The sequence below is a fragment of the Rhipicephalus microplus genome, chromosome 5 (genome assembly GCF_043290135.1).
Source record: "Rhipicephalus microplus isolate Deutch F79 chromosome 5, USDA_Rmic, whole genome shotgun sequence".
Taxonomy (NCBI): domain Eukaryota; kingdom Metazoa; phylum Arthropoda; class Arachnida; order Ixodida; family Ixodidae; genus Rhipicephalus; species Rhipicephalus microplus.
Genome location: NC_134704.1, coordinates 91,360,538 through 91,386,458, shown reverse-complemented (window position 1 = coordinate 91,386,458; position 25,921 = coordinate 91,360,538). Strand labels below are relative to the sequence as shown.

At 45.1% G+C, this 25,921-nt stretch overlaps 1 protein-coding gene across 1 annotated transcript; it reads left to right on the top strand.

Annotated features, from left to right (window-relative positions):
- The first annotated feature begins 3,884 nt into the window (after window positions 1-3,884).
- On the top strand, window positions 3,885-25,108 carry LOC119174356 (uncharacterized). The gene is made up of 4 exons (XM_037425226.2): window positions 3,885-4,077; window positions 16,523-17,233; window positions 18,405-18,474; window positions 25,005-25,108. Exons 1-3 carry the CDS (start codon window positions 4,023-4,025, stop codon window positions 18,407-18,409), a joined length of 771 nt encoding a protein of 256 aa, XP_037281123.1. The 5' UTR covers window positions 3,885-4,022; the 3' UTR covers window positions 18,410-18,474; window positions 25,005-25,108.
- Window positions 25,109-25,921: the final 813 nt, after the last annotated feature.

The following is a 25,921-nucleotide window of genomic DNA, read 5'->3' as shown; positions in this document are numbered from 1 at the left end:
CTGACACGCCATCCAACGTCGTCACCTATGCAGAGCAGGCCGGCATGTCTGTAAGGCCACGCTTGCTCCTGCGCACGCGACGTCACAACGCGCAATGGCCGCAAGGTGTCGCACCGCACAGCAAGGCTGGTTGGCCGGTGCTGTACGTGAGGTTACAGTGAAGTGAGGTCCTCGCGAATCGCGAAGCTCTTCAGGATCGCGTCAACATCGTTCCCCGTTCTCGCGTTGTAAAAGACAACATGCCGAGGTTTACCTGTGTACTCCTCAGGGTCCGCCATTCTCTAGTTCTTCGAAAGTTTTAAAGATGAGCCGTTTTCGACAATCTGTGCGAAATAAATGTTGCGCACGGGATCAGGATCCTATAGCTGGTACTCCACTGAGGGTGTAGCAAAAAACACGACTTTGTTGGGTAAGCTGCCCCTATTCTTAGGCGACCGCCACGTTTTGATCGCCCTGGACAAATAGCATCAAACATTCGGAAATCGACATGGCACGGCTTCCGGTTGTCATGCCCAAAAGCCGCGGTCTATTTCAACAACCTGGCCGCCAATGATGTGCTTGTAAGTCTTGACAATGTCATGTTGCATAAAATGCCCGTCCCACACTTTGCATGTCCTGCTCAGGCTGTGTTCTAATTAATAGACAGCAAGTAGACAGTCTACGCAGACTGCTTAGAAGAGAGCATCGAGCATATGCTGTCCGAGAATTGTAACACGTTTGGACGGCTTTTACGCGACGATGCGCCACCTGGGGTTGAGAAAAAAAGCCAAAATAAACGTAACAGTTGTATTTTCTGGTTTAATTTGTGTTAAAATCTTAAACAATTAAACTTCACTCACATTGAGCTTCTGGAAGAGCGCCCGCTTGCGTGGAGACGACGATTACGGTGAGATTTGGTCTATCTGAGTGATTGGCTAAGTCGCCATCCTGTTTAGAAAGCAAAGTAGTCTGCATCGTATTTGTCTACGATGTGGTCTTCTCGGAGCTGTCTGGTTTGCCGGCAAGGTGAAAATTGGAACGGGACTTAAGATTGCCACCGTCCATTTAGCTCTCTATTTAGCTGTCTACGGTGAGTATTAGAACGCACACTGAGAAGTGTATCGGTGCGGGAAACGGCTCTCACCCACCTTTCAAGCAGCTGAGGATCGGATGGCGGTGCAAAAAAGTGTCGCTTTTCTGGATTGCTTTTGTGCCCGCTGATGTAGCCGGGCACAAAAGCAATCCAAAAGCTAGCCGGGCACAAAAGCAATCCAAAAGCAAGTTGGCATTGTAAAGCTTTGCAGCTCTGAGACGTCCTATGGCCGGTAGTTCTAGGTTGTCACAATTCACAGATGATTGAACTCGTCGAAGATAACCATGTGCGCGCATGGTCACAAAGCCAAGAGGTAAAAATTTGGCCCCGTATATCTGCATGTTACACTGGAAATGTCGTGAGAAGACGCTAGTCTTGCATCTGGAGAGAGAGAATAAAACGTTTGCTTGATGTTCTGCGCAAGAAAATCGGTGAATGGAATTCTGGAGGCGCTGCATTAGAGTGCCTCGACCTCGAGCATGCAGCGGAGGCGAACGAGCGCATCAAGCCACGTCAAACATGAGAAATTAGCGCTATCTGACAGTTATCTTGGAAAACGAAGCACGCGGTGTGCACGCCCATATCTGAGGTGATAAGGTGTAGAACCCAAGGCGACGGGTAGGTGCCAGCAGCATGTCGTCTTAGAAAAGCGTTGGAAACACTTGCCTTTTCGTGCAAGCGCCGCATTGTCAGCGCAGCGTGATAAACGCTACGGTCTTTAGAATTACATACGTATGACTTTTCTAGTAAAAAGACGCACAGAATATTGACGTGCGTTATGGTGCCTCAGATATGCGCAATAATTGCTTTTGAATTGACAAACGCACAGGTATGAACGCTGAATCTGAACAATATTGATGGGCGCTGCGGATGGCGTAGGCCGTTTGGGGTTTCATTTGGTGCCGTTTATGGTATCGTTAAGGGCGGACAAACAGAGAGGTGTACAGACAGACAGACCAATATTTTTGCGTCGAAGGTCGCCAAGAAGCATTGTAAAGCTCAATGATAGCCGTGCACGCGGTCAAGCCGACCAACCACTTGCGGCGTCTTTGGCGGCGCAGTTAAGGAACTGAAAAATTGGAGCATGTATCGTCACTGGCCAGCTTCCGCTTTGCTGTCAGCGCTGCTGTTTCGTCTACTGGGTTGAGCCAATGCTTGTTGAGCATTGCGAGTTCTTGTTTCCTCGACTGTCAAACTATACGCTGCTAATCTAGTGCGGCAACGGACGAAAGAGATGGGATGAGTAAGAAAAATAGATAAGCTCGGTTGACTTCACGAGCCTCTATGTTCATCAACCCGGCCAGAACTTGTGACGGCACGTTGGTTACAAAACGGCCCCATTCGATCACATCATGGCATAGAACACGGATCTCTCACATTTCGCCTCTATCGGAACGCAAACGCCACGGCGGGGGCCGAAGCCGTGACCTTCTGGTCAGTATGGCTCACTGTAACCGACATATCATAGCGTGTGCACATCCGACTAACACAGCAACTGTAGTCTTGAATCACGAAGGCACTGCATTTTTATGATTTAACGACACGACGTCTGCTGCAACAGATGCCAATGCAGCATACTCATGTGGCTTCAACAACAACAACAACAAACAAACAAGAATGACGTTTTTGGTTCCAGGCAGCAAAGTACCCTATCGCTGATAGCCAGTCGGAAAAATCCATTTTGTAGAGTGCGCTTTATTCGTCGTAAGTGTTATTGCTATCGGGTTGTCACGCTACTAAACTGGAAATTGTGGGTTTGACAACCGGTCACTTGAGGCTGCCGTATCCGCTCTGAGCCGAGCGGTACAGTGCGCATGAGCTGAGCGGTACAGTGAGTGGTACAGTACTCTGATGCCACTACCTAAAAGAAGCGTGTTTATTCCACAGCCGCTTCTTATCACTTTACATAAGTAACGTCATAAGGCATCTCACTATTGGTTGATCCGATCAAAGAAAATGATAACGCTACAGTGGCTACAGTTAGGTGAGGCCTGAGTTCAGAGACACCCGAGTACTCAGTTTTTGGTGCGTGGTAAAGAAACTCAGGTGCTCAAAGCTAATCTTCAGTTCCTCTCTCTGGCATGGCTCATAACACATTCCCGGTATTGGCGAGTAAAACATCTGAAATTATGATTTTATTACCATCACTCTCACGCAGAATTTTTTAAATTACGCTTGGGCTGAAAGGCATATATCCAACGTACTAACATAATTCAAAAGAAAGTACAAAAAAACGTAGACAACTTGAGCTTCCTCGATTAAAATATTTTACCAGTTAATTACGTTAAGGAGCCACATTTCTCGGGCTGAACACGCTATGAATTGCAATAAAAAGGTGAGCCTGCTTCATAATTTTTTCTCCAGTCATGTCCACTTATTACTATGTACAATTCATAATATCTCCTTAAAAATTCTGGAACAATTCATTAGGTTACACTGTAAATGTATGTAAACGTATCTTAACGCTCATAAATGCCTACCAAGCTCAAAAAGAAAACAGGTTGAAGCAATTTCACGCGTTTTATAGTCAATGTGCGCGACGCTGCAAGGAGATAATGCCCAAGCAACATTTGTCGCGTCCGCACACAATGCCCATCTTTCTAAGAGCATATTCTTGGCAACCCATTGTTCCGTGACGCTGCGACATGCCTTAGCAGTAAGAAAGCCCTGCCTTTTTCAATTCGAAGAAACATGGTAAAAATGCTATAGAGAAAATACTCGCTGGACCGCAGCTCCTATTGATGTGAGCGAAGGTTTCATGAAAAAAAAATGAAAGTCGACCTTCTTCTTTCGATTTTCTTATTTGATGACGGGATCGAACAAGTGCATGCCACCTTGTACAAAACCTGCGAGGGTTGCGTAACGCAGGTGGGGATTATCGCTTACCGTACGCCAGAGCTCGAGCCTTGCACCGTATACGCGCCGCAGCAAGTTGTTCAAGCGGGTTGCTATGCAGCAAGGGGCCATCATGACAGCTTTCTTCGCTATCGCCTTGCTGTGCACCGGTAAGCTGATTGATGCAATAATTTACACACCATTCGCATGATATAGTTAAGAATCACAGTTTTGCCTCAAAGGCAAAGCAATGACTTTGAGACAGCACAAATTCGAATTTTATACAAAATAAATCTGCAGCTATCAGCATTAGGGTCGAGTCTGACGTATAGCTTGAAAAACGCTAGCGTAAGGGCACGTGGCCGCGCTTGAGAGCTAAGCAGATATCCTGTGGTCTGTAAGCGGTGAGAGTGAAGTAGGTGGCTAGAGCACTGCATGCACAGGAGTATGAACCATGTACTGACCTCAGTTGAGATATCAAGCAGGACCACGCCCTTTTGTTCAAAGGTTGCAGTTGTCGCCTGAGCGACGCAGCCCTCTCACCGGCACCCTTTCATGCTACTTCTTCCTACATGGCTGGTCGGCACGGCTTAGCTCTGCCTGAGACGGTCCACTTCGCAGGCTTCGCAAACTTTTGTAGGCTCACAGAGTAGACGACCTGTGGGACAATGTTATAAATTTGAAATGATTAGGAAACACAATGGTGACGTATATATGCACCCACAGTTTTATTTCAGTAAGAAAAAAATTGTACAAATGTCGGCCATGAAAACGAGGAAACGATACAGCGGCGGGGGTTACAAACTAAGTGAGATCTCAATTCTAGTTCTCATCTCTCAGCACCCTTCTCTCAGTGGAGGAGAGCCAAGCGTGCTCAGTTTTACTTTCGTGCGTTTGTCTCAGATCTCTCTGTCACCAATGTAGTTCGTATGCTCCTCAGATTATCTGCATAAGCAGTTCCCTCAACCATACTGAGGTACACAAAATAAATGCCTTGTATCAATGAGCTACCTTAGAAATACGCTTTGTTTCGATATAGCGTGGTAATTTTGCAGTGACGTGTAAACACAATGTGGTATCGCAGGGAGACAGCAACTCGCCATGCACTGTCAAAAGCTGTGCCTTCTTCTGTCACTCGAGCATGGTGCGCGCAGACAAACATTAATATATGTGTTCTAACGACTTGCACAGCTATTTCGGCAGTTTACACGGCATGAGGGACGCGGACTTCCCAAACCCATGTAGTAAACCTTTTTGACTCATCGTGATGACGATCACTGCAGAAAGGATAGCTTGAAGGTGGTGGCATGCAAAATGTTAACTTAAAAGTAATATAACTTATACGCTTTGTCTGGCTTCGGCGTGTACAGAGCGTTAACAGTGTCAAGGAGACAAATTATGTCCCAGCAGCGGCGCCTCAAAATGATCTTATGAAAATTTGTCAGTGACACGGCTACCGAGAGATAAGCATTTGTGTTTAACGACCTACTATGTTTTCAACAAACGGCTTATTTTTTGTCATATCAGAATGTGAGAAGCTCTGCAGGTTCGCGGTGAAAATCGCGGATACGAGGTGATGGATGTCATAATGCAGCATCCATTTTTATGGCGCTAGCCTCTAGTGAAAGTATGCGTTTCAATAGCATACTGGGATTCTCTTCTTTTCGTGTATATATACCGGAAGTTGAGTGCTGGCTCGAGTAGAGTGAGGCCCCAATATTAAAATAAACACGTACACATCTAGGAGGAAATGGTTCCGATTAGGAGTTACACAGAATACATATGAAATGGAAGCGTAAATGTCTTTAAGAATAAGACTAATTAGCTGTCAGAATAATATCAGCTAAATAAATGGTCTCATTGAAATAAATTCGACAGATGCCACGCGCCTTGAGAATCCATGTAATGCGAAGCATGTGGATGTAAAGGGACGCTGTTGTAATTTTTTTACTGAGCGAAACGTTATGAAGGAGTGCTAACGGTATGTACAAAGCACACGTGCAGGCAAGTGTTCAACAGGCACTTGTGTTTTATGTAACCAGCTGTTTACAGATGCGTAACGATGCCAACAGCAACATGGATATTAGCAACACCAGAAGCGCAAAGCTGTCACGTGGTCATGACGTTGACAAAGGCAGCAGACTGTATGTCCAAGATGAAGCAGTTTATTTAGCAAAACTTGTGGCCGATAGACGGGTCAGTCAGATTACAGTGATATACACAGGCACTTATAGTGGTGAAGAGAGCGTCGGCCGTAGACCAACCGATTCGAGGCAAGGCACGTCGGCATTTATAGATGCGGCGTTGAAACTACGATCATTTTCAGTAGTTGCCACGCTGGTTCTAGAAACAACTCAGCTGTTTACGTTTGCCCTCTCAGGCAGAAGAAATTACCACGAGGTAATCTCGAATACTTTCAGACATTTTGGTGCTATTAGCTAGCTCAAGGCACTATCTACACGTATGATGAGCCGGCAGCATGAAACAAAGAAAGGAGCATGCATGGCAACATCAAGCGCTGGTTCTCGTGAAGATGGTATCCTCTGACCCTGCCACATTAATCAACTTAAGCGAATGGCATTTGACTAGAAATGGTGTTAACGCGACGTGACGGCTGTGTCATAAGCGTACATATAGAATGCTTAGTTTGCGGGTATAAATTTGCCGTAGCAAGCACAGGACCGAGTTGGCTCGGAACATTGGAGAGGCCTTTGTCCTGTAGCGGACGTAGTCAGGCTGATGACGATGATGTATATTGTTTAAACTTGTCTTTCGATCGCGAAAACAAAAAGGACCTGTTGTAGCTTCTGTGTTTTAGTGATTCTGAGACAATAGGGCGGATATGGTATCTTCGTCACCCTGGTACATTAGCTGTCCAGCCAGGGGGAGGGAGTGTAAATGACGTTAAAAAAAGACACTATTTTGGCAACCACCTAATGAAGCACGGCGCCACATCTAAGGGAAACGGTGAACGAAAATGTAGGAAGAGGTACAGAAGTAGAGGTTCCAGGGAAGAACAGCGTTCCCATGCAGCCTAGTACATGTGAGGGGTAGAAGCCGCTCTATATCTTGCTATTTAAGCTGGTGTCGCCAAGGTCGCGCAGGACCACCCTGAAGTCTTGGTTGAATTGGTGGGTAAGAAAAGGAAACTCCTCTTGGGTTTGTCGCTGGTTGTTCGTGGAGACGAAGTGTGGCGACCATGGTTGCGCGCTGTTGGCGCACAGCAGGAAAGTGGCACATGAGATGCGTCAATGCTTCTTTTGCCTTGTGCTATTGTGCAGAGTCTGGAGACTGGAGAGAAGCCCCAGCCATACGCATTTTATTAGCACGTGCGCAGTTTTACCTTTAAAACTATTCGATAAACTACAGCTATCATTTTATAACAGAAAGAGAGATAACTGATGAGCAGTACATTGGAGCATCAAATGCGAAGAGATCCCAACATGCATCCTACAGTAAACTTTTGCAGGAATTTGGCTTCACAACTGTTAATTTCGGCTTTTTTAGTACGTAATGCTTCTAATGAAGCTGGTGAGTGTTAAAGTTACAATACCAGTTATACAGGCTGGAATGATCGTTTGGAAGTTTCCAGGTAATTTAAAAGAACTGATTGCAGAGATGGTAATTCATGAATACGAAGAACCGCGCGAAATAAATAAGAAAAATGCACAGCAACGTATAGTGAGAACACAACTTCTTTGAGCATTTCGCGTCCAGCAAGCTTTTGCTGTTGGGTGAGCTTTCATTTGCAGTGCTTGTCCCCTCTTAAACGAAAGTTGTGCTACGTTTCGGGATGCAGGGCTACAGCGACGATGTTCACGAACGGAAGTGATAAAGTCTAGGAGGCTGTATCATGATGCGCCCAATGCGTACGTCACTGCGTAGGCGCCTTCGTTTGTTATATGCCCTGCAACAAGTCATGCTGAAACTTTCTCATACCAGCTATCGTAGCACACAAAGCTTTTGTTATTACGGTCACGAGCAGAGGCCCAGTAATAAAACCCTCTCTTTCATAGGTATCCATCGCCGTTGGCCACAAGGACTCGCTTTCATTACGCCCAGCATTCAAATAGGCCAGAATTTCCACCTAAGAGCAGTACGATCAAGCAAATCATATTTGCGAATTAGAAACCAGGGTTGCTATGCAGGATGGCCCGCGCTTGGCGAAACTCGGAATCTTATCGAGCTCTGGTGACACCCTCTTTTAAACGAGCGAACACAAGAAAAATGTCAAATGCACCCATCAGCGCGCCGCGTTCAATTGGTTACGATGGAACATGGCACCGCGTCAAGGACAGTTGACAAAGTTGGGCGGTGTTTGCAAGCTAGAAGCATGTTCCTTCATTAGTTTGTCGTTCCCATGAGTGCAGAAGTGAACCCATGCAATAAAAATCCTAAATTTTTTCTAATGATACACTTCAAAGGCACGGGCTGTTTAAATTCATATTGAAACTTTCAATATGTTCACTAAATATCCTTTAAAATAATCAGCCCCGTAGCCTCTGAGATTAGTTCCGACCAAGCGCTTTTACATGTACCATCGTGAACGCAGATAAACCTGAAGCCACGCGCATTTTCATCATGATCAAACTGTACATTCTAGCGCGCTGCACGCCGGTACGTGCCCTCTACGCCATGTTCATCGTCTGCTAGCTACCTGAGAATGTGGAGCTGGCTAATTATGCTCGGCAAAAACTTTCTTTGGCAGCACAGCCAAAGCGGCGTGGACAGAGTTTCTGCGCATGTGTTACTACACCAAGTAGTGATTGATTGATTGATATGTGGGGTTTAACGTCCCAAAACCACTATATGATTATGAGAGACGCCGTAGTGGAGGGCTCCGAAAATTTAGACCACCTGGGGTTCTTTAACGTGCACCCAAATCTGAGCACACGGGCCTACAACATTTCCGCCTCCATCGGAAATGCAGCCGCCGCAGCCGGGATTCGAACCCGCGCCCTGCGGGTCAGCAGCCGAGTACCTTAGCCACTAGACCACCGCGGCGGGGCTACTACACCAAGTAGTTCGTTTCTGTGCGACCTCGGATGGGGTTTTGCAAGCAAAGAAATGGTATACGTTTTCTCAATAGACAATTAAATAAATGTTATTCTTTTGAGAGGAAATCAATACAACCCCTATTTTTTAAGGAAAAGAGGAAGAAGCTTTATAGGAGTGTTTTGTTGATTTCAGAAAAAAAGTCACGTCTGAGCATTATCAGGGTGATCGGAAAAAAGAACGCAATGGCACGAAATGATTTCCTGAATTTCAGTTCATACTAGGGTGGTCCCGTTGTTTTCCTTCGTTTGTAGATGATAGAGTGAGCTTTATGGAGACGCTCCCGTTATTTTATTGCGATAGCTATAATATGAACAGTTTCGGCTGTTTTTTGGTGCGTTCGTTGCCGCAATAGCGAAGCAATGAATGCGATAGCAACAAATTGAAAGATCATGCGCAGAGTGGCAAGCAGATAGAAACGTGCACCACGTTTTTCACGCACAAATGATGCACGAAACGTACTCACAGGTACAGATGAAAGCGAATAAGCGTTTCAGTTGTTATTTCACTGTTTCTCAAAAGCGCATAGTTTTCAAAAATGGAAACTGTGCAACAATTGCAGTGACCTTTGTGCGCCTGGAACTACAACAGAATCGTTCCGGTGAAAGCCCAAGGCCAGCCAAGACGAACGATTGCCCCCCCCCGCCCACACAACCATGAAGTTTCCTAATATACACTAGAGGGAACTCTAGCGCTAGTGTCTATAGGAGCAGCAACACACAGCTCTTCTGTGAGCATAGGATTGATGTGTATTACACGAATTTGACAATTCTTCGTACGCCTGGCCTGCTTCTGTCTCCGTGTGTCTTCGTGTGGCTTGGAGCTGTTTTATCACGAAAGAACAATGAAGAAATGTTCAGCGGTTGCGCTGCACTACCATATTATTTCAGGCTTAACGTTTCGAATCGGGTCTCAAAACGAAACCAAAATACAACAATAAACGCAGCCGCAAGTATGATTCGCCGCCCGCAAGTGTGAAGACTACGCAAATTTGTGCATTACCCATCATTTCCATAATCGCTGTAAGATCGCAGTGCCACAGTCCCCTCTAGTTAGTTTTAAGAAACTCTATGCCCACCACGAGACAAGCACGCGCGTTAAGGCCTGATACCATGTATCCATCGCAGCCCGTCAGAGTGAGGCATCTTGCGCGGCGCCGCGCCCTCACTCTATAGAGAGTGGGGGTGCGTGGCTACGCGAAGCCGCTCTCTCTTTCTCTCTCTCTACATATGGTAGAGGGCTCGACACCGATTCAATAAGACTCGCCCTGACGCACTGCGACAAATATGTGGGTTCGGGCCTTTAGCGTTCACCCTGCTCTCTCTCCGCGGGGCAAAGTACGCATGGGGGATTAGAGCACGTGCCGCCGCGTCGTGGCGATGTGGCGACACGCGCTTATTGCGCCATCTTGCTGGTAATGCTGAAAACATGATAGTTCCCCGGAGATGCCCGTCACCAGCGGCAAGTGGTAAGTACAAATAGCTTGCAGTTTGAACGTTGAAGGAGATGCTCCTTTGTGGCTCAGTGGTTAACGCTTCGCGCTCACGCCTCAGTGGTCCCATGTTCGAATCCGCGTGCCAGAGTCTCTTTCTCAATTATTTTTCTTTCTTGCGTTTTCATTTATATAGATACGTATACATATACAGTGCGTAACGGTGACAGCGACGCCGAGGCCGGCAGCAGTATACAGCCGAGACTGTTCATATGATTGCTATCGCAAAAAAAATGGCGGCCGCGCTCGGAACGCAGCTGGTTGCGATGCACCAACGCGTGCTTGTCTTCCACGTGAACTTTGCCTGACGGATTGGGGTGGCGGAATTAGCTGCTTCTGCGCACGCGCTTATGTTTTGGTGAAAGAAACGTGTGCCTTGGCGTTTCAGAGGTACGATTGCGTTAGTTCCCTGGATCACAAAGGTCACTTTGCTCACTGGGCAGGCCCTTTTTGCAAAAAGAGCGCGCTTTTCAAACACAGCAAATAATAACTGGTACACTCGTTAGTTCGCACTCATATCTGTACCCTTGATTACGTTTCGTGCGTCGTTTTTGTTTAAACAGCGCGTTAAGCGTTGAGCTATTAAACGTTGTTACTAAGTTCTCGTAGTGTGCGTGTTGTTTTCGTGTGTCATTTGTGTGTGAGCAGCGCGCTGCACGTTTTGATCTGCTAGCCATTCTCAGCGTTACCTTCCAAGTTGTTGCTCTCGCATTCATTGCTTCGCCCTTGCCGCCAAACTGTGCTTTCTTTTTTTATGAGAGGCTAAGGCATCAATGGCTAGCAGAAACCTTGGCCACGACTGGTCATGGGTGGGCGTCTGACGTACGTAATTCTAAGTGGATAAAACGTAATCTTTACTTGGCCAATGAAGCTTCTCTTGCACAGTAAACAACATAATATACATGAACGCGTCTGTTGCCCAGGGGAAGCTTTGCTCTGGTAATTTTCTCCTCTTAAGCACAAAGAAGCACTCTCTATACGTTGACGCCGACAAGTACGGTGTTAAAGTACATGATCTTCAGCCCGATCGTATCAGGTAGCCCAAATACCGACCAAGTGCACAACGCAATTAGGAAAAGGGTAATAGATTTTACGTGCAGTTTGCAATTGCAGTTAAGTTTTTAAGCAGCTGGTATCGTTGAAGACTGGCAGGTCACTGGTGTCGCTTTCAAGGCGGCTATCACTCGCGCACAAGGAGATGGTATGTGCGAGAAACAAAATATTTCACGACGTACCGCTGTTTCCGTTTCTACCTGCTCGATGAATACAGATGACCTAACGAACACGCCCTCACGCTCGCTTACAAGCTTCGATGTCAACTTGCTGAAACCGAGCGACGCTATCGTTGTTTACCGGCCGGGAAAAAGGATAAATGACACCGGAAAACTAGAAAACTAGAAACAGCAAAAAACGAAAACCCTGCATGGTATAAGCTTCCTAATAACAATGCCAACAGTCTTGCACAAACCATTTATACCATTTTTTATATTTTCCTTTCTTCTACCAAGTATATAATAGCGTTTATGGACTACGTGCAGAAACATTATCAGAAATGGGCGCGCTTGGGCTTCGTAGCCATGGCTGTGCTGTCACAGAAAGTTGTCGCCGAGTATGGCTATTCGCTCGGATGGTATACTTGGCTAGTTGGTCAGGAGAGGCTACGACCAAGCTAATTGAGCCATGTTAGGCTAAAACCAAAGAAAGGAACGACTTTCAGCTCTACTATAGTAGAGTACCATGTACTCCAAATAATAAACTACTTTTTCTAAACAGACACTTGCGCCACATCTTAATAAGACCATGCTGACGCAGCCATATAAAACCAGGACTGTGCTAACTCAAGCATGATAATTAATGCACATTGTCATGCTAATTAAAGCAAATAACTGAGTCATACAAACATATTCGGTGATGTCATGCGTACGGTAAGTAAAAAGATGCTAATTAGACGGTACTAACGTCATCAAATTTGCGATAGCCTAATACTAATTATCCCCTTTATAATTCCACTCGACATATTTGTCGTTTTAATTGAAACTTTCACAATCGAATAAGACTGTATGATGTTATGTTCATTAATCCCTAGCTAACTAGTATAGTAAAAAGTTAGGACACAGTTGATGCGGTCTTCACTTCAAAGCAGACCGAGCAAAAACTGAGTAGACGACCGACTTGAATATCTATAGAAGAAGCTACGCGATTACAAGCGGCTCTATGGCGCCAGCCTTGCAGAAGTAGTGCAAGCTGATCAAATTACTGGTGACCCCTGACCAGACCCGGCGAGCCGCTGTATAGAGTGGGGCCCTGGAAGAGGGGCCACACCCACCCTAACCAAGGAAACTAGACTTGATATAAATGTTTCTTTTTACATGCAAAGAAGCTGCTACTTAGTGTCCGCTGCATGAAACGCTTCACCAGCACAATGAAAGACACGAGTTGAACTGGGGCCTCGTCAGAGTCATCGAGTTCGTACCCGAGTTCACGCGTAAATCAGTTCGATTGACAGATGCTCGCGGCGATGATGGGCTTCGCCTACAATGTTTGCTCTTGCTGAGGAGCATTGTTCACGCTGCAACAGCCGCGAGCGGCATGATTATTTCACACTCGCAAACACCTTATCTTGGCGATGAAGGGAAAGCTGTAAGGGCGGTGCTTCTGCACATGTAGCACTACGCAAAATAGTCCGGTACGTGATTCGTTCCCTACCACTGTGTCAAGTGATGGCTGTGCGTGATCAGCATTTGATATCGACGCAGACGCCGCTTGGCGTAAGTACACGCGAAAAGCGCGGCTTCCTGACGCATTCAAAAACGGGAAGTGGCAATGAATAAACTAAGAAATAGGAACATCTGACAGGTGTGAGATGAGTATTATGTCGAAGAACTACATGCCAAAACTGAAGACAGTATTTTTCGTATCTCACGCTGAAACTGAGCACACAATTGTACGACTACATTCATTATAGCAGCAGGATATGCTGCATTGCCAAGAAAAGTTGTCCGTGAGTATATCAGCGTTATCGTGCAGACTATAATGCACACACGTACGCATGCAGAAGTAAAAGTTGTATCATCACATGGTCACTCTTCATGGCATTAGGTTACACCGCGCTCACGACGTATTCAATCACAGCCGTTTGGCCGCCATGATTCGAGTGCGCCTGGTAACAATCTGCCTGTATATTTATCTGCCATATTTCATGGAACTGAAATGAGCAGCAGGAGAGTGCCGCGTGTGCGCCCTTGCTGCATTCGAGAGTAGAAATTTGCATGCTGCAGGTGGAACGATAAACCTGCCCGAGAGAGGACAAACACCCACGAACACGTCTGTGAGAGGTGCGACGATGAGTTGGCAAAAAGATAGCGCGACAATCACGGTAACGTGTTTGCACGCGGTGTTTCTTTGATAACCACCGCAAATGCCCCACGCGGATTTCTTACTCCACGCGCGTTATTGTAGCCGTTTTTATCAACGCTGCTGACACGTGCTCCACACATTCTTCGTGCCATGACTGCCGTAATATGCGAGCTTGGAGTAAACTCGTGTTTCCGAAAAGCTCGGACCATCCTGCATAGTACGCCAGGGTCAGTATTCTTCATTACCAATGATTGCAATTAACACCTCCTTTATTTTATCAATGCCAACCAGATGCGCCCAATCCAGCCATTTACCGCCCTCTCCTCTAGCCCTTTCTTGCTCTCGCCCATCGCCTAACCTTCGCGTGTGCTTTGAGGTCACTGGGAAAGGAGCCCCTCATTTAGCGCTTCTCTACTGTAATCATATAATGAAGTATTTTAAATGCGAAGCATTTCTTAGCGAACTTCGGCGACTTTGAGCGTACCTATCTATCTATCTATCTATCTATCTATCTATCTATCTATCTATCTATCTATCTATCTATCTATCTATCTATCTATCTATCTATCTATCTATCTATCTATCTATCTATCTATCTATCTATCTATCTATCTATCTATCTATCTATCTATCTATCTATCTATCTATCTATCTATCTATCTATCTATCTATCTATCTATCTATCTATCTATCTATCTATCTATCTATCTATCTATCTATCTATCTATCTATCTATCTATCTATCTATCTATCTATCTATCTATCTATCTATCTATCTAATCTAGCCGCTTACGTTTGGGGGCTCTCGTGGACACCCCCTTAACTTGGCGTGAACCAAAATTAGCATGGGAGGGTAAGATGGTTTGACGAATATGACGCGCTGCTCAAAACCTCAGTAATGTTATAATCCCACCACGTACGTCGTCAAACACGTCCCGTCAGGCAGTGGCACATACCCACGCGGTTATGCGGGTTTCTCTCACAGGTGATTGACACTTAGTCCGGCGTGCACACCCAGGAACGACGAAAACACACATGAACAATTTTAACGCGTGAGCGTTATGAAATACCCGATATCGGTAGGGTCGACACGATGAATGAAAAGAATAAATGTCAGGGTCCCAGATGGAATCAAACCCAAGCATTCTGCGTGGCAATGAAGCGTTTTACCACAGAGCTACGCCAGGTCTCGGAACTACTTTTCAAATAGACGTTAATCTTCGTGAAACGTCAATAGTGGTTGCAGTGCTGCGTACCCAATTTTATAAACATTACACATGCACTCTTTTGATGCAGGCGTTACGTCGGGTTTAAGTGAATTGTGGTTAGTTGCCATGCGCTGAAGTTGATTTATGTAGGAGTGTCTATGGCCAGCATCCCCGCGAGCATCAGCGCTTCATATCAGCTTCTGGCGTTGATAATACACATGTTCCAGTTTGCATCGTCGTGCAAGCGCAAACAACTGGTTCAGCAAACATCTGCAACTCTTCAACATATGTCCATGCGTGCAACATTTCTACATATATTTAGCGTCATTTCACGACGAGTCACACAACAAAAAAATTGGTACACGTTCGCCTTCCCTCCGCATGCTTCGCATAACGTCGATTCCCAGGTACGTGGGATCTGCTGAATTTTTCATTCAGTTGTGTACAGGTCCGTGGGGCAGCATCTTGCATTTCTCGTGGTCACAATATTGGCGGTCACGCTGGCTGTGTGAAAGATACGGTCTTCTGAAATAGCTTGTCACCATTCGTGGTGCTATGCGGGCAACCAATGGGGAAGTGTCACTGCAACGCTACTACATGCGCTGACAATAAGAGCTGTGCGGCGGTGGCGGTGATGCTTCGGGCCATTGAGAAGGAACACGGAGGAAAAAAACAGACACGTATTATATTGAAGTGGGAAACACGTCTATCGCATCAGCCGGGGAAAGCGCTCGAAAGCACGTGTGACATAAGCAGCGCTATCCATCATGTAGCGTCGAATCACAACCCCTCCCGTATCTAAGGCGTAATGACGACTCCCGTGGAGATAGGCGCGTTTGCACTGGCATGGAAAGAAATAAAGAAGGCGTTGCTGCAACTTGCGACCCGGTACAAGTCTTTCATCGGGACATCAAAAGACAGGCCCTTTGTCAAAATGCATGCCTAAATCTCCTGACTTTCTTCGTTCACCTGATTCACTCATGTAGCGGACGCCTGCTGCGTGGTCCTGCCATCACCACGTCACCAAATTCAGCCATGAATACATGTTCTCTCACTAAGATGCACGGTGTGATAAGGTGGTAGCGTGTAAATGCCTGCAAAATGGGCCGTTCATATAGGCGAGAATCGGTTGTGTAGAGATTGAAGCCGGAGTTCTTTATTGGTGTCGGCCCACTTGCTCACGAGATTTAGCCAATCAGAGCGTAGTAAAATGAACAGTCATTTTGGAGACACTTACAGAAGACCAATGCAAGTTATTGCTAAAAAATGTTCTATTATTTACAACGGCGTATATTCTTGATATGGTGGTGTTTTTAAGAACCATTTTAAGACACAACCTTTGAGACAAAGTTGTACATTAGGAACACTGGTACTTTTGCGGCATTGGGATGACGCGTTTGAATGGATTTGTGAATCAGGACTAAGGATAATCGCTAAGTAGCCGCTGATTTTCTGCACTGAATTGTTTACTATTCCTAACTGTATTTTCTTACGTCTTTACAGCTTCGTTGACGAACGCGATGTCGACCATAACGAGGATCGATAGTTCCCTCAATGACATAGCTCCTTCAAGTGGAAGGGTGCTTCAAGGTGGCAGCTTTGTCAGTGACAGCGCTCTGGAGACCGCTGTGCGCACTAATGACGGTGGTGTCCCAATGGGCGGAGGCTTGGTGGGTGATATTCTCCTTGCTAGGTTTGGATCTCCCCACGTGCGCAGACATGTCTTCACCCAAGTAAGCAGTGACGGCAGAGTGACCCGCACCACCCAAACAACTTCCGTCGGTGGTGGAGCCGGCGTTCCTGGTAGTCCAGGAGGCGCTACCTTACGAAGAACGGAGACAACGTACCAATCACCCTTTGGTCCGCAGCGCACACAAAGCTTCTTACTCACCTGGGGAGGCCCACTAGGGGCCACGAGCTTGGCAAATTCGACCGCAACGGCTTTCCAGGGCAACTGGCCAGGAAACAGTGGATTTCACTACACGTTTCATGGAGGCTACCCTACCAGTGTTTTCAATTTTTTCCAAAATATTTTTCATCCTTTTCTTGGGCACGGCTACGTGGGGCACCAGAATGGCGGCTACGGCTCCGGTTACGTCTCTGGCTATAGTCCTGCCTACCTCTCTGGCTACGGCGCTGGCCACAGCTCTGGTTACGGATTTGAAAGCAACAAACACTTTGCGTATCCAGGATTTGGTGGTTACGCTTACACAGGTTAGAGAACTTTTTCTCGAACAATATTTTTCTGCACTGCGTAGCTTCTTTTAAGCAGGCATGAAACAGAAAGCGATTCTCTTTTTTGTGAGAATCTTGTATTAGATAACAAATAACAGCTAAAACACCACTCGTGGCATGAAGATATGCTCGCCAATAACGCGCAAAAATAAAATGAGCATGTAAATGTGGCTGTTTTACTTGTGCCCCCACTCGCCATGATGCAATAGATTCTGATGGTGTCTGCTAGGCTGCTCATAATATTCAATTGAAAAAAAAATCTAACTCTGTCTATCATGGCTTTAATATGACATATTAAGAACAATCTTATCAAGTTATGCAGACCAAAGTACACACACGGAAAAAAAAACAGCAGGTTTGAGCTCCATGAAGTTACACCGACATGGGTAGGTAAGTAGGTGCTAATCTTCATTGACGATCTGAAAAAGTTATCCCCCAGTTTGCACTGAGAGAGAGGATTTCAAGGTTAAAATGGTATTTGTTTCCCGTTTGAATAAAGGACTTCATGAAGACATTTAGCACAACAAAGTCGTAAAATAGTCCTAAAATACTAACTGATCAATTTTAACTTAAATGATTTTCATTAGAGTGTGACGAATGCCATTCAGGATTTATTCGAATAAAGTAAAAAATAGAATTGAAGTGGCACAAGCAGCATTGACTAATAGAAGTTATGATGACAATATACAATCTAAACAAAAAAACATGAATGAGAATATTGAGACTTTAAATTAGTAGGAATGACCGAAAAATGACGTACGTGATGGAGCATAAAGGCGTATTTACGTTATGACCCAACCAAGACTAGCCTAGCTTTTGAAATGTCCCCCTAATTGAGCATCACCTCTGGTACCATTCTTCATCTCACCAATAAGAAGTAGTGTAATGCAGGTATGAGTAGACCTAACATTATTAAATTAAAGTTTTTTCATTGTACTCTTCTCCTTGCTAAGTATATAAGTAAATTTTAGATGACTGACTTTATATTTCGGTCAAACAACAATGAAATGGTAAGATGAAGATGAATGTTATGACAGTCACGTGAAATAGCCAAACCTAATTTTAATTTGAGCTAGGTGTTTATTACCGGCTTCTCTCAGTGAGGCGATTTTCACACACGCTTCAAGAATTACTCGTTGCCTTCCCACAGGTTAGCCTCCAGACCAAGTATCTTGTGGTGACTGGATTCGGCCGTAACTTTACACCGCCCTCAACGACGCGTAAGTCCTCCGTGCTTGAAGTGACATTCACCAGGCCTAGGGTATGCATTACGTAGTAATATTTAGCGAGCTGCTCAAACCTATAAAGAGAATCCCGGCTGTGGCAGCTGCATTTCCGATGGAGGCGGAAACGTTGCAGGCCCGTGTGCTCAGACTTGGGTGCACGTTAAAGAACCTTAGGTGGTCAAAATTTCCGGAGCCCTCCACTACGGCGTCTCTCATAATCATATGTTGGTTTTGAGACGTTAAACCCCACATATCAATCAATCAACACCTATAAAGGGTAAAGCGAATAAAAAATCCCATTGGTCCAAACTTTGATCTCAAGGTTACAAGAGAAAAAGCCTACATGATGCGGTGCTTCGTAAAATGTAGGAAGCCTAAAGGAAATCCATCAACTATAATGCCTGAGGCTAACGGGCCAAAAGTGCGATATAATTCTGAGAAACGCCTTATTGAATGGTTCCGGAAAGTTCAACCATTTCGTGTTTTTAAATGAGCATCGACATCGCACCGTACACGGGCCCCTATCATTTCGTCTCCTACGAAATGTAACCGCCACGCCCGGGATCGAACTCGGCACCTTCGGATCAGGTACCGAACACCGCACCCACTGGTTTACTATGGCAGACAATTGATGAATGGTTTGTTGTGGATAGACCTCCATGTGGTCACGAAGAGACTTTCATTCGGTGATTTGAGGTCATCACAACAGTGGCCTTTCCACGATTATGCAGCCCTAGACTGCACTTTCTTAAAGCGGTTTCTTCACCTGATCTACGCCACGGCATACAGAGATATATGCCCGTGGTGTGGAGCCACCCCAACACTCTTTCACATCACGTGGGAGTGTGCAGAGCCCGACGAACACGAATCCAATGGCACATGGGAGGAATGGGAGGCGCTGCTGTCTAGCCCAGCCCTGGTGGATCAGCTGCGACATATCCACAGAGCTGAACGCATGGCTCGCGCCAGTGGGGCCCTGGAATAGGAACATCACCCTGTCGGGCAGACTTCGCTCTTCCCCCTGTATATTCATCGAGGCACTGGAGTTCTAGCCTGTCTGGATTATGTACATAATAAAGTTTTCTACTATTCCTACTATTACTACTACCCACCAGGTGTATAAAGACGCACCAAACTGCAAACATCCAGAAGGCAGGAATTGAAAGGGATAGCCTTATTAAAGAAGTGTCCTTTTAAACGCGGAACATTTCTTAGTCGCACTAGGTCGTGAATCCAGTGTCGGTGGTGGCGTCCACACCCTAACTACGCGTGCTCACGTCTCGTGCGGCATGCTCACGTCTTTTCCAAACTGTCGCTCCTCTACCCCTCTCTGGCCTCGCAAGGCCGACGAAGGCCTTGCGTATCTGGAACTATGTATCTGGAACTATGTTTAGGCGTATCTGGAACCGTATCTGGAACTATGTTTAGGCCGACGAAGCCTAACGCTTGCGCAGCAAAACATAGTTCCAGATAAACATAGTCTTAGTGCCTTAATATTCACAAGGTTGACGGAAATTTGCGTTTGTTTAGTGTGTGTTACACCACATCAATACGTGATAGGTTTATTCTTGGCATTTACTTAGTGCGCGTTCAGTCATTTGTGTCGGTTACCGCTGCTAACTGCGCCTACGAATCAACATGGCAGCACCCATGCAGAAGCGACCACTCGCTTCGAACCAAACGTGCTCTCGCTACACGGCCGCTTCGCGGACAGCAAAGAATAAATGGTGAAATCAGCCATCGATTTGTTTCATCTTACTCTCAGGATAAAACATCAGGTACGTTCTGTAGTTATTAGTGAGATATGCGGCTTGCTCAGCTGCACCTGCTAAGCCTAACGAGCCGAGGCAGGGCTTGGGCTGCGCCGCCAGATCAAGAGCGCTTCATCTTCAACAGACATGCAACCTGGCACAGCGTTTCTTGCGCGTACGATCCACCTTTTGTGGAAGCAAAAAAGAGAGAAAAGAGGCTTTGCAGCGGGATACGCGAATGAATGTGAAGACGGAGAAGCAGTCATACTAGAGCATGGTGCCTATCTTACACCATGTACGAGAGCCACAAACACACTAGTGTCCGAGAGAAACAGCCAAAGTGAAGTTATCCGGCCGACATGCGCTTCTATACCAATCTTCAGTGGAGCAACAAATCCATGGTTCAAGTTCTCGGTGTCCTTGCTTGTTTAACAATTTTATTTTATGTTTTGGTGAATAAACCGGTCATATTATCCATAATGAGCGTGCATAGACAATTCTGCGAGCAGACGCTGTGAAGACAGTGAGCAGATGACATGCCGTGAATGATTACATGTGAAGGGGCTAATCATCCTTCCTATTGGCTGAGGGGCCTGTAGCATCTACAGTGCTGAAAGTAACTCTAGAAACAGAGTGTTTTATGGTGAAAATTCTACTGCTCGTGCAGCACAACCGCTCACTGGCCACCCAGTATATGTAAGCAATGGATCGCGTGTTCGGAATTCAGCCAAGGGTGTTTTTTCTTCGGTTTCGCTTGACTTGATGCTTTGCTTGCTTTGAGTAGATGCGATAGAAGCAAGAGTACTTTCAAGAAGTAGTGGGACAAAACCTGGCATCAGCGTCCCACCATTGTTGAAGGCAACACTTCTCCTTCATTCAGTAAATAAGAATAATAAAGACAAAATAACACTTAAGCATTCCCAACCATACCCAATTACACAACATTCAAGCGATACTCCTTTCCCTCCTCTGCGAAGCATTTACTCGAGTACCCCCCCCCCCCCCGGGGGGGTAAAATGCAGGTGGCTTTTTAATAGTATGCATATTCGTTGCGCTTAAGACGCTAAGGCACGGTGTGTTGTTTCATGTCATAGTCGCGCAGAGAAAAGGTACAACCATCAAGACATCAGTTGTGTTATCTTTGATGGGGCTACGTAAAAAGCATATCATACGTTGTATTTATTAGTTTTTGTCTGTGTTTAAATGAAGAATTGACGACACCAAACATTACATTACAAGGTTTGAAGTGACCGAATGAGTTCTAAAGAGACGTCGGACACACAAAGGTTATAGAAGAATGCTTCTCAATGTCAACAAGCTCTATGTAAAAAAAAAAAAATAGGGGTGGGAGAGGATTCAACGGTGCAGCTAGCGCTTAAATGAAAGCGTGTTGAAAAAGTGGGTGTCTCTGATGTAGGTAGAGATTTGCCTAAATAGTACCACGTGCGCTTCTTCGTCTATTTTTCGTGCATTCGGCCTGCCAGAGTTTAACCACAGCTTTGCGTAGGGTACGCCAGGAGGTCTGCGTACCTTCCCAACTATTTTAGAATCATCAGCTTAAGATTGCTCCAGCTTTCCGTACTATACAGTTTTGGACCTATAACGCGGTCGTCAACGTTGATGCTGGATTATTCAACGCCACGTGCATAAATGCCGACGCGCCTTGCATTCGATCACCTTACAGCACGACCGGCGGCTATTATCGCCCCAATCAGCGTACATCAATTGCTTGTACATTTAGTTACACAAGGTTTCTGGACATGAGCTCTGCTGCTAAAGAGTTCTCTATTTCACAGTCTTGCTGTATTCTTCGTTACCGTCACAACCATGTGCATGCGCAGAATTTCCCTTCGCGGGGAGGGAGCGAAGGTTAATCACTGTTAACTTTTTTCTTATTAGGTCGAATTGAAAGGCCGACTTCCATCCCCCCCCCCCCCCCCCTTCTTTAGTGGCTAGAGAGTGGCGCACGTCCTGATCGTTCCTACGCACGCCATTGGTCACATTAAAGTGACAACACGCCTTTAGAAGCCGCTGCATCACAGAAATTGCACACGCTTCTTTTTATGTCGTTTGTGATAAGATTATCGATTAGTAAAAAGGGAATAAGGGTCAATGTATGGGACCAACCGCTAGGCTCTCTATTGGGTGCGATAACAAAGTAATTATAAACTATGTAAGTTTGAAAATCAAAAGAGCATACACTTCAGCGATTATCTAAGAAAATGTTCACGAAAAAGGGCTTTATGAACGTAAGCATCGTTCAGTAATATGAGGTTTGAGCAAAATGAACATAGGAGTTACGAATGAACAAGTTTAACCTCCTTTCTTTAGCGGTAGCGGAAAGAGCACATTGTGTGCCCACAATAATCTGCGCGAAACGAAGTTCCAGCTATAGAGTTGTTTTAAAAGCATTTCAGGTTGGCAGCTCACATCAATTATCGAGGAAGGGTTAAAAAGTCTTTTCATCATGCTCACACTCGCCTTTCTCCACATTGCAATACTTGGCTGTAATATTATTTAAATATAACGAGTGAGATCTTTTGATAAAAACGCACATGCTTTTTTGTAGCTATGCTAAGCACCTCCCTGAATCTTAAAAGAATGTAGTGCCTTTTGCAGTGCGTTTGTACGCTAATTCAATTGTTCAGGCACATTTCTGCATGGACAGAAACAGTACGTCAGAATCTGACACTGCATTCATTTGTTAGAGGGCTTGCTAACGGACCATTTCTTCTAAAAAAAGTGAATAGATATTAACTCACCTTCAAATATAAATAGATAATTTTTAAGCGTAAAGGAAACACCTGCTTCATGGTACAGCATGGGCTTGCTTGTCTTATTGTCCAGAACGAAAATGAAAAAAAAAACAAGTGTTAAAATTCAAGGATACATTGTAAATTGAAAGTGTTCTCAGAGAATAGGATGGAAAAACGTTTATTACAGGAAAAAAAAGTGTTAGAAGCTTGAGGGTGGGTCCTCTAGTCTCGGGCCGTACTCATCTCAGCAGCCTGCGGCGATTTATGCCTGTAACCATTCGACTAACTACGCCAAGCTCCTTGTTTTCCTCTTCTTTTTTTCTTTCTTATTGTTCCCTGTTTACACCTTTTCAGTAATTACGCGATTGTTGAGCGAATGTGAGGGGAAGAGGCTACAGCTAGCACCGTTCTCGGACAGGAACGGATGCACGCGAGTATGCAGCCTTAAAGGGGCCATGCAACACTTTTTGAGCAGCGTCAAAAAATGCTGCCGATCAATGATAGAGGCTCCCGGGAACAAGCGAGCAGAATATTAGACAGCAGCATACAGCCTGAAATTCACAATACGTTTTTAAAGTCAGCCAAAGATTTTTTCTCTTCTCTCAACAAATGGCAGAAGCAGCTTGAAAATTACTCGTTACAGCCGTTCTATCAGCCATGGGCTGATTCGAACATGGCGTGCTCGGCCCTTACAGGGATCGCCTAGGGAAGCCACGGCTTGTCCACACACGCTAGCTGCATGGACGCCCCCTAATGCGGGCGCGCGCGATCACATTATTAATGCCGCGTATTGGCAGAAAAAACAGTACTGAAGGTCTCAAAGCACACGTGACGTATGTGCCTTGTCCGTGCCATTTCTCCCTGTTTAGCTCTAAGCGCTTTCGTCGGGATGAGAGAAGAGAGAATGCCATTGGAGCATGCGACAAATATTTGTAGCTCCACTCGTACTGAACGGATTCTAAAAAACTTCTGCGATGGTGAATTTGTGAGACAAAAACTTCTTTTAGTAAATATGTTCTATGACTACTTGAAAAAGTGCTGCCGGGCCCCTTTAAAAGCTTTCATCTGAAAAAAAAGTTGTGATCACGTTCAGACCATCCAAGTGTGACACTGTCCACACTTTCACGTCCAATCGAAGCAGTGCGAGAGACGGGGGCATTCACCTCCTTAGTGGTCGCGGGAAACAAAACGGCGGCATTTGGTGACGAATGTGGCTGCTAAGTGCATTGCACTTTCAGTGTAACACGTACGAACGCAGTCGTATGAACCAGATTAGGCGTAAGGGGGAATTTAACGTGACGAATTTTGTCGTCCTGTACGCAGGGGATTGTTTTACGTTAGCCGGTATAGGGAAATCGAAAGCCTGTTCAACATTAGCAGCAAAAAAAAAAAAAAATGCAAGGAAGACGATGCCATAATTGTGATTTCATCTCTCTTGCATCCTTTTTTGCTAGCGCTGAATATGGATCGATGGATGGAAACAGCTTTATTGTAGCGCTGAGTAAGCTGAGGAGTTTCGTTTACCCACTGATCCAAAAATAGAAAAGCTGGCAAAGCTTTTCGAGACAGTTAACCATGAGCTGTAAAAGCCACGTGCAATGGCCTCTCTCCTTTCTTCATATTATTACAAAAAAATTTCAAGGAAAGGGCATCAATAGCAGCCTCAGCTGTTGCTGCTGTTGTTGTTGAAGGGTGGCCTGTTGAGCCGTTGCAGTAATATGTGGGCGGCGACCGCTCCGACGTTCCGTGTTGGTTCGCCGAAGAAAAGCAGGCACCTCCACCGATAATATTGCTAGAAAATTTACAGATTTTACAGGTGGTGGTGATTGCTTCCACACTGGCTGGCCTAAACTACTCATTAGACAATCGTGATAGGGACCCTTTACCGCCTTATGCCTCAAACCCACTACTTACTTCTGGCAATATGATTCACCATATCATATCGCTCTTTTCTCATTTCGATTAAAATGACTGTTGACCTACATTCACTTACATGTTCCCCTTCATTCATTTGCAGGTACAGCCAGAAAGGAATTTTGAAGGAATGGTTTAATGGACCATTATTGTAATCGATATAGTTGGTTTGATTGTTTATGGAATAAAAGAGTGTTATTTACATGATTCGAATGCAAATCACTTGATAATTCATTCTGCCGTTGTTGCGAAGGCCGAAACGAAGCTATGCCCCTTTTGGAGAGGGATCACTTTTTGATACACAGCGACGCTGGACATGTACAAATAATAAAAGTGAACGATGGTGTGTAATAAACAAGCGTAGGCATTCATATCTCTCCAAGAATACAGCTGACCAAGATGTGTTTGGGGTAATGGCATTTCTGTTAGGATATCAGTAAAATAAAGAAAGTATGTGATCGAATAGAATGTATCGCTACTTGTACTACACTGGGTTAAAGGAAGGGTCATGATTCTATAAACCTTTGCCAGAAAAATCCCTGCTGTTTCCATGACCACATTTTTAGGCCACTAGGTTGTGCTGATATATTAACCGCATCAGTCATAAGAGCCACATAGAAATGGTGGTAAGTTTGGCTTATATATATATATATATATATATATATATATATATATATATATATATATATATATATATATATATATATATATATATGTGTGTGTGTGTGTGTGTGTGTGTGTGTGTGTGTGTGTTTTATTTTCGTTTACATAAAATTAAAATTTCCCAATAACGCATAATATATTCATATTCATAGTATTATTAATAATAATGTTAATAATCCAAGCATGAGCATTGCCACTTAGTTAGAAGAAACAGCTCTGAGTATCCAGAACTCTACTAGCGACTTCACATGGCGAAATTAGTTTGCAATAGCAACTTGTAGGCGGGCACTAGCGTTCTTGCAGTTGCATAATTTGGTTTAAGCATGTAATAAACGTGATATCACTTTCGGGCTAACG

What these genes read in the sequence shown, in the direction of transcription:
- LOC119174356 (XM_037425226.2), top strand. Translation starts at nt 4,023, where the DNA reads ATGCAGCAAGGGGCCATCATGACAGCTTTCTTCGCTATCGCCTTGCTG. An exon ending in TATCGCCTTGCTGTGCACCG is followed by an intron (nt 4,078 to 16,522) that starts GTAAGCTGATTG and finishes ACGTCTTTACAG; the next exon opens with CTTCGTTGACGAACGCGATG.